Genomic DNA, 13,322 nt, shown 5'->3' on the forward strand with positions numbered 1-13,322 from the left:
ATTTAATACAGTTTACCGGTTTTCGAATTTTGAACGAAAATAACGAACGAGCGGACACTTCTCGCCGCCATCTTGAAAACGCATTGTTGTCATGTTTACGTTGTGTTTTTGTGAAAGGTGAAATTAAAAGATTTTTATGCTGATTATGTCGTACAATTCAATGAAAATTGTGTAAATTATAAGTTAGAAATCATAGTAATCTCTGCACGCCAAAATTACTGCGTTAAATTTTTCTGGAGTGTTTCAAAGTCGCCGAAACAGATTAGGCGCCAAATTGCTCAGAGGCGTTACATATATTAACTCTAATGTTCCCGTAAAAAGCTTTGCTTTTAGTATTGTGGACTTTGTTGTGGACTGTACATAAGATTGCAAAGTAACCGTTTTGTTACTTTACACGTCCTTAATTGAATTACAGGATAAAGTTGATGTAACTGGTGGTTGAAGTTAGTCAGGAATCACCATGTTTTACGCACATTTTGTGCTGGCCAAGAAGGGTCCGCTGGCCAAAATTTGGCTGGCGGCCCATTGGGACAAGAAACTGACAAAGGCCCATGTATTCGAGACTAACATTGAACAATCTGTGGATGGTATCCTAAAGCCAAAAGTGAAAATGGCGCTGCGGACGTCTGGTCACCTTCTGCTTGGTGTTGTGAGAATTTATTCGAGAAAGGCGAAGTATCTACTGCAAGATTGTAATGAAGCTTTCGTGAAAATAAAGGTTTGTTTACTATTCTGTAATTGGATATGGAATAACAAAAATTAACTTGATAACTTGTGGATTCCATATTTTTCTTGTGCCATGCGATTATATAGTAACATTAAGCAAACTCTTCGATAACCCTACAAATATTTTTGTCAAATGAAACATAACATTTCAACATTCTTGTTTCTTGTAGATGGCCTTCAGACCTGGCATGGTAGATTTACCGGAAGAGCATAGAGAGGCAGCTATGAATGCTATCACTTTGCCAGAGGTCTTCCACGACTTTGATACAGCAATGCCCGAGTTGAAGTAAGTTTATTGAGTTCTATTTTTTGGATCTAATTATCTTTTAAGGATTAGCAACAACCATGACATGTAAAAAGCTTGCAAAGTTTGTTGGGAAAACCAAATGTGTGCAATTTGAAGTAATTTTTTTTGAAACGGGTTACCACTCATAATTGTTTTTGAGCTTTACTTGTAACTTTGTATGAAAACGATGAACAGGAAATTGTTTAAAGGATATACAAAAGTGACTCCCTGTGTTTTAGATAGCAGCTTAATAGCTTTTGCTCCTCTACCAGCTAACTGATTGTGTAGTAAATACTCTATTTAAAGAGACCTATGTTGATTTGTGAATTATACTGTGATGGTACTCAAGTAATGTAAGACTACAATAACTAAATTTTTATCATTATTACAATATTATACTATCTTAACCCTGTCCTTAGATGGAACTCGGAGGGATGTCTTTTTAATCCACACTTCATCAACATCTCTGGCAACAAGATATTTTTTGAAATGATGTTTGCTTAGTAGCCTTGCCTCCCTTTATAGGTTTATGAGTGATAATTTCAGGACAAAGAACCAATGCTAGTAAGAAAACCAGTTAGGTTTACGTAGGTAGATTACAGTAAACTCAGCACTACATGGCATATATTACAATAGCATGGGAAAGACTCGATAAGCTCTTTCATCAGGAAGTGCTCCAATTCTCAATTAATACTGTTTATTTACAGTGAAGTGGACATTGAGGCTCAGTTCTCGTTAAACCAGTCTAGGGCTGAGGAGATCACAATGCGTGAAGACTATGGATCATTGAACTTGGTCACCCATGATGATGGATTTGGAGACATGGGATTTGATACTGACAACCCTGATATTATGCGAGAAGCTATTGACAATGAAGGGGGGTTGGAACAGGTAAGTTTCCAAATATATATTGTAATTATTATTTATTAATGTTACAAAAATAATCATAAACAATTGTCTCTAATCATAATCTCAACAAACACAGTCATACAATGGTTAGCACTGTGGGAGATTTTGAGCTTGATTCCCAAAAGACTAAGAGTTTTGGGATCCTTGAAATCGATATCACGAACAATGTCCACTTCCAGGGTCATTTGGAGAGCAAAGCGAAACTAGCTTCAAACAAGTTTTGTTGTAAAAATAGGAACATAAAGAAAGTATCTATACTTTTTGGTATTGAGTACTTTTCCTTCCAATACTTATACTTTTAATTCAATACTTTTTGACAAGTATCATATTGTATTGACTAATTCCTACTTAGGACATCTCATATCATAACGCAAGCCACCTTGCGATTTTTTTAAAATGGCAACCTTCATCATAAATAACTAGTCTGTATAGTGTATGCCATCATTTGCCTCTTTATAAGAATGAGAATGAAGAAAAATAGTTAGAAACATTTGAATTAATATACATACATGTTAAACATATACCTACATGTTGTGGAAACATTATATTTGAGTAATCACTGAAGTTTGTTCCTTCTTCAGAATATTTGTTATTAAAAGCAGGCAATACAATATCAAAAACGAGAAACTAACTGTTACCAAATAGATTTTTGTTTTTAAGTGATTATACAGAGGAGGAAATTTATGTAACACAAATTATATGAAATGACAATCGATTGAATTGATCAATTGATCAATTTAATCAGTCTTTTATTATTTTTTTCGATTAACAAACATAAAACCCATCAAAAACTTATTAATTCATGTGTAAAACTTATTAATGCAGCTCCTCTGATGTTGCAGATATCCATGGGCAACAATGGCCACCTTCTATTGCGTGTTTTGCCTGTTCTCTTGCCTCCTATTTTACATAAAAAAAAAGTCTAATTTGAGAAACAAACTTTTCTGAATTGGTTCTGGTTGGGTGTCATTGATCTGGTACTCCAGTACTAGGAATTCCCTAGTTTGAGACCAGGTGATTAGATGTGTATCACACATTAATATTACATTTTTTTTCTTGTAGTTTGTGTTTTAGTCAAAATAAAATAAGGTCTTTAAGTTGTTTATAATATATAATGTTATATTCAATGTATGTAATAATTAATGTTAAGTTTATTTAAGCATTTTATGTATTTACAAAAATTTTTGTATGGTTTTATAAGCTCGTGTTAAAGGTATTTGTACTAAACCGTCTTATTACACATATGAAATGAGAGATCAAGCCTTCCTTGCTTGATGAGCTGTTTTTGCGTGTCCTATAAAAGTGTCAGAATTATGTCTGTAATTCATCAAAGTTCATCTCAAAAACGAATTTCGATGATTTGTAAAGCCACTGCATTTGAAAAAAAAACCTTTTATAAAGAGTTTGAAGTAGAGCTAATAACTGTTACATCTATTTCAGAGTAACCTCCTGTTCGCGGAAGGGTCTTCCTTAGAACTTGGCGGAAAGGAAGCCGGTATGCCAAGTACGAGCGCGGCAGGAGTGCCGGCGTTGACCGCGCCGCCTCACGAGCGCCGCATGGAGGCCGCGCCACACGGGACAATAGACGATGGATTTGGCGGCACTATCACTGATGTACCGGATTTTGGACGTGAGTTCAATCTCGAATCTTAGCACAAAATATGACTATTAGTTATTACTATGGATTGATGACCGATGTTTGCGCGTCGCGTCCGACCAGCTAGTCTGGAAATCATCAGGGCAGGCCTATGTTCAACAGTGGACGTCTTCCGGCTGATATGATTATGATGATGATGATTGATGATGACAATTACAACACCACCACGCCCGAAAGTGTACATGTTGCCACGCCTAAGTTCTATCGTAATGTAAATTACATAATAATATGCAACATTGTTTTCTATCACAACAGCCAGTAATAGAGTATCTTTCTTGGCATAGACCTCTTCCAACTTTATTCTACTTCATAGGACTACTATCATAGTCTTAATAGGTCCTTGACCTCATCTTGATCCTCTGCATCTGAACTAGTGGAATCCTCTGATCCCTATGATGGGCGTCCACACCCACTCCTACAGCCCTTTTTCTGCCACTGCTTCATGCCCATATACATTCAATACAGGTTGCGGGTCTCATTGAAATTCTGTTACTGCTTCGTCATAGTCTATCTTCAGGCTGTCTAGACAACAAATACTGGATCTAAGTTAGTAACAAAACTTACCAACTGTAGTGCCGACCAACCAATGCACTCCCAGCAGACGCCTGATATTTCACATTCAGAATGTATGACTCCTGGACTGCCAGGCTAATTCCCTACTCTTAGGTATCATAACAGACTAAATTTGTTAATGCTGATATTACAAAACTAATACTAAATCGCGACAGCACTAGTGTGCTGTCTAGTTTAGCGATAACAAACCTATGGTTAGTACTGAGGTTTCTATCAACATGCAACAAATATCACTGAATTGGCATGTAATCACCTTGCACCTTTATTTGTGTGGTAATGAGACATTGATATAAGGAGCAAAGACGACAAAACACTCCACAACTAATACAATTTTTTAACCTCTCATATTATAAACATTAACTAAGTGTGTGTCAGTCTAGAGCAGTGGATCCAGACTTATTCAGTCATGGACCCCTTATCATAAGAACACGTTAATATGAAACCCCAAATACAACTACAATATGATAATAAATAAAATCTACTAAAAATACTTCATTCTGTACGCTCTGATGAGAAAATTAGGTAGATCAATAAATTATGTACACATTTAATTTTTTTTTAATTGTCAAAATATTTCCTGTAATCTATTAAGTGCGTGCCTGCTAAGCCGTGAGCGGTGCACGGCAAATCTACAAAGCTACAGATCAGATAGTTTATTAACCATTCAATGCTGTACTCAATTTAGTGAGTGGTAGAGCTCCATCAGGCGTAATAGAATTATTATGAATGAGAGTTACATGCTGCGCTACAATAAAAAATACTTACTAGAGCTTATTTTACTCATAGTTCTGTTCTGACCAATGTGTTATTGTCAAAAATATAGTTTTTCGTGACAAATAAGTGTAAACAATGAAGAATTATATTAAGTATTGTATATATTAGAATTAAATTAAAGTAGAGACAATATTTGAGTAAAAATATGGAATCTCAATGAAATAATTATAAAGAAATTCATAAGTAACCCAAGTTAATGTTGAACATCCGCGACGCGTCGTTTTGCTCAGCATCGCTTTTAAAATTTTTTAGTGAAATCTTTCGATCTTTTCCCCTACGATTATCCTTTCGCCCATCGAAATGTTTTTTGCTTACCACGAACCCTTTGGATCATCTCATAAACCCTCAGGAGTCCGTTTGAACCTTGGGAGTCTTGGGTCTTGCGTGTTCTATTTTTTTCAGGTATCATCTAGTTCAAAATTTTGTGCTGTATTTTAAAATGTAAATGATTGAAATGGTCTAGACGCTGGCGGTTTATTCGAGGGCGATCTGTTCGGTGATGTGACCGCGGGCAGCTCTGGAGCCGGTGCCTCCGCGATGCCTGGAACGTCTGCGCAGCCACAATCGTTACAGGTTAGTCTTCTAAAAATTTTCTTTACTCTTTAATGTATGAAAAACTATATTTCATTTATTTTCTTTAAGACTTGACAATCTTTTTATTCCCTAGAAAAAAATATTTGGCCTAGCAACTACAAAAAATAATGTAAGCATTGCAATCTTAGGCAGGGAAGTAAGTGATCACTTTGTTGGTATAATAAAATTATTTTGTACAGGCTGAGATCGCAGCAGCGGGTGTGGCTGCAGCAGCCGAGGAGGGTGACGCTGCGGCTGACGCACCAGACTCCGATGACGATATGGGCGACCACTACGATGCCGGCAATTCGCCGCAGCACAGGTATTGTAGCAAGCTAGTCACGTCTGTAATTAGACCAACAATCTTTGGAGTCAGTTACACTCTATGTACGTAGTTTTCGTAGCAAAATTTCTAATAGAAAATGTGTTTAGAAAAACACATTGCAATGTTGCTTGTCTTTTCGGTTTGAGATCAGGTAATTAAGTGGTTTTTTTATCCAGTTGGGGTGGCTCTCCTCCTCACGACCCTGGCTCTTCTCGGACGTTGGACGGGGCGGATCTTATGCCGCCACCCGCAGCTCCGCGACCGCCTTCAGTTAGACCTATGGTGAGAACTCGTTACAAAATATTTCGTTATTCATATTTTGAAGTGTTCTCGTAGTGCTCTTATGACAGTAGTTAAAAGTAACATGTTGAATGCAGGAGGTGGATGACATCGTTACTGGCCCGACGGAGATGGCGGCCGAGCCTCTGCCGCCTCCACCGGCCGATAATACGACGTTGCTGCAGAACGATGAAGAGTCCTTCGCTCTCGCGCCTGTCGACGCTACCGTCCTCAAAGGTAACAAACCTACAACTCTAATTCTTCCGACGATCTGTAAGGTACTGATGAAGTAGAACTGATCTCCTAATCCTTGTTATACTTTAAAATTAATTTTTAATACAGTTGCTCAAAACGTAGTATTTTTCGTACTACAAATCGTGCCGAAAGTTGGATTTTTCGCACTAGTGCTTTTTACTTATCCCTTTTTTTTTTTAATTTACTGTTGTTTCAAGTCTTAAACATAGAACTAAAGAGGTTGTATATTTATTTAATATTTTTGTGCCGTAAGTCATTTGTCATTAAAACTTATATTTACTTCCAAACGTATTATTTGTTTAAATTGCATAGGTGTTTTATAAAACAACGGGTTACTTTTAAAAATACCAAAATATTTTCCATAAAGTTGGCTGATTGAGTATTAGCAATGACCGGAGGGGAATATTACGCGAGACCGCTGCGTGCCGCGCCACTAAAATAGTAATTTAAATGTGGCTGAATACTAGCAACAGTTGCCATATTGAAAAAAGTCGGGCAAAAATTAGGTTTTTTTAAATACTGTTTTATTTAACTATAGCACAGATTACAGAATATACAGATACACAGTCCCATACAAGAAAATGAGTCCATGCTAAGTTTTTAGCTTCCGCTAGCTATTTTGATTCGTTTATGGTACACTAGATGGCGACTATAACGCAACGTCAAAGTAGGAGGTAGAAAGCTTATTACCCTGCATAGTAACTAGATGGCGTTTTCATTTAACACTAGCTAGATTGATTCGATGAATAGATTTAAACTTAGGCCTGTTGCGTCTTTAAAATTTACGTAGATACATACTTACGTAAAACCACATAGTAAGTTCTGTCACATATCGTGTACGGAAATAAAACCACGTTACTGGTTTTTACTAAACTATTGCTTTTTATTAAATAATGTATGTAAACGATATCAGTTGGGTACACTACCTATCTAGACGGTGTGTGACACAATATTTTACCCTTGTTCTTGAAGTCAAATATCTCAGTAAATTAAAGTTAGGAAGAAGATAATATTTTAGGGCATATATTATATAACAGAAATTTCATATGTTTTAGTACGTACCAATTGTATTATTTAGTTAACTTTTTAAAACATTAGAGTGAACTGTAGCACGCTCACACTCTCATAATGTCGTATTCCTCGTGGAAGAATGGCATAAGTAGAGTTACGTCGAACATGTTTATTGCTCCATTAAATACAGAAAAATATAAACCACATCCTCTCCAATTCTTGTAACTCTATCGACTAAACATTATAGATAGAGTTACAAGAATTGGAGAGAATGTAGGTTATATTTTTATGTATATAATAGAGCAAATAATGTTTTTGGCGTAACTCCACTTATGCCATTCTTCCATGAGTACTGCGATGTGAACTCTGTAGTTCAGTAAGAAATCCGTGGTATTATCAATGACTCTCGACATCACATGGCACTTCTGCCAGTCTCGGTATTTTCAAATTTACGTCTGTGACTATAGCGTGATCAAACAATTACAATTTACCCCTGGACTCGTAACAACTTCGTAATCAGATGGCAAGGTACTGGATATGTATGATAAGCTTGCGACGCCAACATTTTTTGACCTCTGATTTCGAATAGTTGCTAAGAGACCAGAGGTCAAAACATAAAATGGCAGGTCTGTGGACAAAGATTAGTGCATACTCCTGGATCGCCATGAGAAATGTGGGAATTGTGGACTTATTGAAAGAAAACATGTTCACTGCGCAACGGTTTTATTATCACTCTCATTACAAATTCAAATCATCTTTATTTCATAAGTAAGCAAATTACACTTGAAATCGTCGTACTGATTAAAGTCTACTGCTCATTCGTAAGGCAGAGTCCCCCGAGAAGAATGAGCAAGAAACTCTACTCTACTCTTTTAATATACATTTGAATACTTTTAACATTTACAATATTTATTTCAAACATCTTAGATTGAGACTACCAGCAAGAGCTTAACGGGTCACTACCACGGGTTCTTGTCATCCAAGTACGCAGACGCTGTACAATAAAGTAACCTTTGAAGCTTATACATTGCCCCTTAAATGAATTTATGACTTTGTAAAGAAAATTGTCAAGAATAGCTAGTTTATTTTTATTTCTCGTGTTAATGTTGTCTGTCACTATTTTGAATAAAAAAAATACTGTTCTATTAATATCGGCGTAAGTCAATGTCGGCAGCATTACCCCAATGCAAAATGCGGTATGTCATTAAACTGTGAAAGTAGATGAATTCAACCAATCTAGCTGTTTTGGCGTCTGATCTGGCAGATATAATATGCCACACCTCAAGAGCCTGGTCACCGCACTGGCTCGAGGACCATCGCCGAGTGCAGCAAGTTGACAATCAATAAGCGAAACCTTTTTTTAAATGTTCCCGAATGCGGGGCTCAACAATTCATCATTGATTTCCTTATTTATGTTGGAGAATTCTTAATTTGGCTCGTCCTTGAAATGATTTATTTCTTGATTTACAATAATCGTGAATTTTAACTACAAATAATTTGGTTATTAAAAAATCAATATGATTGTAATCATGGTAATCATCTGGGAGGTTTATAATGCACTTAGCACTTTTCATTAAATTTGCCACCAAATCAGTTTTGTGGATCATATTGATGCTGTTATTAAATAAATCAAGCATTTCATTTGCTAAGCAGTACAAAAAATCAGTTGGGGCTTTAAGTGTTGGTGTTGTCAAATTTGAATATGTTTTATTAATCAACAACAATTGCTTCTTATCAGCCAAATCAACTTCATTATTAATCAAAATTCTTTTACACATTGAGCAATCAAATTTATCTATTGTCACTTTGCCTAGCCAGCCAGCAAAATACACAACAGAACAAGTTTCCAGTGTTATTTCTTGGGGTATAACGGTTAGATTACCTTGAGATGTGTACGATTGAACCGGTGGGGAGGAAATAACGGGCAAGGCGACTGCACTTGATGGACCAGCAATTGGGTGTGTCAATGTCGACGATGATGACATTTCAGGTTGTGTATTTTGCAGTTGAGCTTCAGCTGTGTTTAAAAAGTGACTTTGATCAATTTCACAATTTGTATTATCTAATTTGATTAAATTATTTAGTAAATTTGATCGGAACATGGACCTTAAATTTTTTGATGTTGGATTCCTGTTACAACCACCTCGCATTCTATAAATTCCAAACAAATTTTCAATTACATCTTGATTTAATCGATTTGTCATAAGAAATTTGACTTCAGTGCCTTGTGAAAATTCCTCAGTGGCGAGCTGAAGTACAGCGTTAATTGATTGCTGTATGCCTTCAAAACAGGGAGGAAACGTCAATTTTTTCTAATTTTTTTTGGAAATCGTAACTTTTTTCAATTGATTGAACATTTCGTTTCCTTTACTTAACGTTTTATGAACTAAAGAATCTTTGTTTTCAGTGATTGCGCATTTAAATGGATTTCTATCAAATTTACATTTTGAATTTAATGAATCAAACAAATCATTCACATTTCTCACAAAATCAACTGTATTCTTTACGGTGTCACTCTTCAGCTCTCCACTGGCTATCGCCGTCTCCATCGCGGCCGCTACTGATCGACTAAATATTTGTGTGGCTAACTTAACTTTAATTTTTTGGAAACTGTTTGGCTTCAAGTGTACTGGGGTCAATTTTCCCAAAGATCGACTTTTATTACTTTTATCAATATTATAAACCTTGATTATGTCATCAAACGAAATTTCATTGCCATTTAAATCGTAATTATTATCAAGTAAATTGTTTCTTATATTTTTAATCAAATGAGGAACATCATAGATCGAAAATATTTTGCGATTCTCAATAAAAAAAAAGGATCATCTTTTGTTGCCCCCAAGGATTTGATTGCCTTGACGTTGGTTGTTGCTTGATCACATATAATTACTTTTGGCAATAATCCAATCACAAATAATTTATTAATTATGGATTTAATAATTATTATTAACTTTTCAGCAATGACATTCTGATTTGATAAGAAATATACCAGAGGGATTTTCCAATTAATGTAAATCCCTCTGGCAACAAACACCAGTGCATACTTAGCTTCCTTGGAGGAACGCTCACCACCACCAAAATCTTCAAATCCTTCAATCAAATCATATTTTTTTGTATATTCCAAATCAGTCTTGATACTCATTTCATCAAAACATACAGCACAGGCTTTTTCTTTAATTGGTTGATCAGCAAATTTCATTTGAATATTACGAAAAACATCTTCATTAATACCTGCCAGACAATCTGTAGCTTAGAGCCAATTTTGGATTGTAGTGGGAGCAGCTAGGACCAGGCCTCCTTTTAAAAGATATTTATATGTAGCTGGAGACTTATAATATAAAGATAAGCAAAAATTTTTTTCATCTTCATTCCATTGTCTACTTTTATTTTTAAATTGCATGCATGTAAACACTTTCGCCAAATCTCCTTTAAATTTATGTGTTTTTAAGTTGACACAATTTTTTTTCAGTAAATTCTTTTTTAGCCTATTATATTTATTTTTTTGTTTTTTTAATAATTTACTTGAATTTTTTATACTAATTTTTAATTTTTTACACCTTGGTGTATCATTATCAACTGAAGTCCTTTTTCTTCTTCTAGGTGTACTAAAATCTACTGTGGTTTCACTAGGTGACTTGGGTTGAAGCCTTTCTTTTATCATTTTGTTGCTATATAACTTTTTAGGAGTCATTACTTTCAGAGGTGACGAAGTTTGCACTAAAACAGAAAAATAAATCAAACACATTTACTCACTAACTTAACCCACTAGTCTCGGAATAATAACAATGCCTAAATAAAGTATAAATTTTAATATAAGTTAAAATTTTATGAATATGAAAACTTTAGCAGATACCATGGAGAGTGTGCAATGGAATGGCACAATTTAATTTTTCCCTTTCCATCACGGGGGACTAGACATAGGCTTAGGTTCCACACATTCGTTGTGGATATTCCAAAGATTGACACAAAGCGTTACAATTCCACATTTATATAGCGAATGGCTATGGAGTGGAATACCCTTCCCAGAAACTTGTACCCTGAACATTATAACTTGTGCCTTTTGAAGGCGAGAGTGAATTGGCATTATTTAGGTGTGCATGCACTTGCCATCAGGTGAGATAGAGGTCAAATACGCACTTACATATTTATATTAAAAAAAACAATGTATTAAAAATGGTTCATTATCAAATTAATATGTTCATTTTACTTTTGATAGTAACAACAGAAGAAGGCTTTGCTAAAATTCAAGTTATGCGCTGATGCGATGATGATCATCAAGTTATGCGCTGATGATGGAATGATTTCCATCCCATGTAACATCATTTATTATTGAAGTTTCAAGTGAAGTAGAATACAAATTATTTATGTATAAGAATACATATAACTTTTTTATGAATTTTTTTTTCTCAAGTAATTCATCATCATCATGTTCACTCAAGTAATACAGTGTTGGTACTGAAACCAAAAGGTTTACCTTTTGATGTTGATGGAACTGGTGAATGTGACCTGCTGCAACATTCATCATCTTTATAGTGCAAAGGTATTGCAAATTTCGACAGCCTCTTTCTTTGTCCACTTTCATTTTGGATATATTTTTTGTCGAAATGCTCACTACAGAGGTATCTGTTACGGAGTATATTTTCATTGTAATTCATTATGGTCATGTTACCTAAAACAAAAATTAATTCATTATAATGAAATAATAAAATTAAATAAATCTGAAAACCTACATTGAAACCTGCTTTTCAACACTTTTCAATTACATATTTAGCTGGTACATGATATAGAAAGACTTACCGCAATAATTTATCCAAACTTTTAAACGGGCTGGATCGCTTATTGGGAACCGAAACATGGATCTTTGTTTGAATGTGTAATTGCACATAAAATACGAACATTTGACCGGTGACATTTTGTTTTGTTTAAATCGAAAATCAACGAAACCCAGATGATGTTGCAACCGAGATCAGTAAAGTTTTCCGTAGCCAAGTCGTCGTGTATGGTAGATTCGTCAGAGTCCAGATTTCAAAGCAAAATCGTAGTGTATGGGAGATTCGTCGGAGTCCAGATTTCAAGCACTAGTCGTATTTAATTACTTAATAGCATTTAAAATATCCGTGTCAATTCGCAAAATTTCGCTTCCAAAACAAACAAACAAGTAAACAACCGATTGCGCGTTTTGTTCAATTCAATAAAAAAATCAACGTTTTAAAATAATAAATCATTAAATAATCAAAAACGTTTTTAAGTACTAAAACCATTCATATTGTTAGATATTTAATTTAACAACTTTAAAATAAAAAATAAATAAAACAAAATTAAGAAATAAATAAACTGAAGAAACGTTTCAAAATAGAGGAACAAAACGCGAAGGTAGTTTATTATGTTTTTTAATATCAGGGCCATCTAGCGTGACCAGGTCAAAATAAAATGACAATGCATTAGCTAAATGACAATCCATTAGCTAAATCAATAGAGCTGACGGCGCGTATGGGCCATAGATGGCGTTGACTTGATAAACAATAGCTGTGTTAAAGTCTATTAGTTGTGTATTTTTCTTTTAAAAAATGTGTTGATTGAGAGAAAATATTCATTTTTATCATGAAATATTTTAGTTTTTACTTGTAATTACGTAACTACGGCTTAAATTGCCAATTTCGCTTACTTAATATCCAACAGGCTATCCATGGCGGCATCTATGATTATTTTTTTGTACTAAAAATATTTTGTGTGAGTTGGGACCCCATGACTATAGTGTAGTTTTTTCGCATGTATTTAAAAACGTCGTCTGATACACGTGCGGACTTGTCATTTTCACGAGTCTCGAGTTTTGACCCTCGCCTCTGGCTCGGGCCAAGAAGCCTCGGGACTCGTGAATATATTATTATATATTTCGTACGTGCATATATATGTGGGGTGGTGGCTCGAAATAAAAACAAATTCACGGGGAAACT

General features: G+C 35.0%; 1 protein-coding gene across 2 annotated transcripts in view; it reads left to right on the forward strand.

Annotated features, from left to right (window-relative positions):
• Nucleotides 1-185: 185 nt before the first annotated feature.
• LOC113237802 (double-strand-break repair protein rad21 homolog) overlaps nucleotides 186-13,322 on the forward strand; it is a 23,522-nt gene continuing 10,385 nt past the window's right edge. For both annotated transcript variants that reach the window (XM_026474471.1, XM_026474472.1), the window contains exons 1-8: nucleotides 186-718; nucleotides 897-1,012; nucleotides 1,720-1,903; nucleotides 3,362-3,551; nucleotides 5,389-5,498; nucleotides 5,699-5,820; nucleotides 6,000-6,105; nucleotides 6,201-6,339. In XM_026474471.1, the coding sequence (XP_026330256.1) occupies nucleotides 461-718; nucleotides 897-1,012; nucleotides 1,720-1,903; nucleotides 3,362-3,551; nucleotides 5,389-5,498; nucleotides 5,699-5,820; nucleotides 6,000-6,105; nucleotides 6,201-6,339 (1,225 nt within the window). In that variant the 5' untranslated portion in view covers nucleotides 186-460. The remainder of the gene's footprint in view (nucleotides 719-896; nucleotides 1,013-1,719; nucleotides 1,904-3,361; nucleotides 3,552-5,388; nucleotides 5,499-5,698; nucleotides 5,821-5,999; nucleotides 6,106-6,200; nucleotides 6,340-13,322) is intronic.

Source organism: Hyposmocoma kahamanoa, unplaced genomic scaffold, assembly GCF_003589595.1.
Source record: "Hyposmocoma kahamanoa isolate Upper Pololo Valley unplaced genomic scaffold, ASM358959v1 94, whole genome shotgun sequence".
Taxonomy (NCBI): domain Eukaryota; kingdom Metazoa; phylum Arthropoda; class Insecta; order Lepidoptera; family Cosmopterigidae; genus Hyposmocoma; species Hyposmocoma kahamanoa.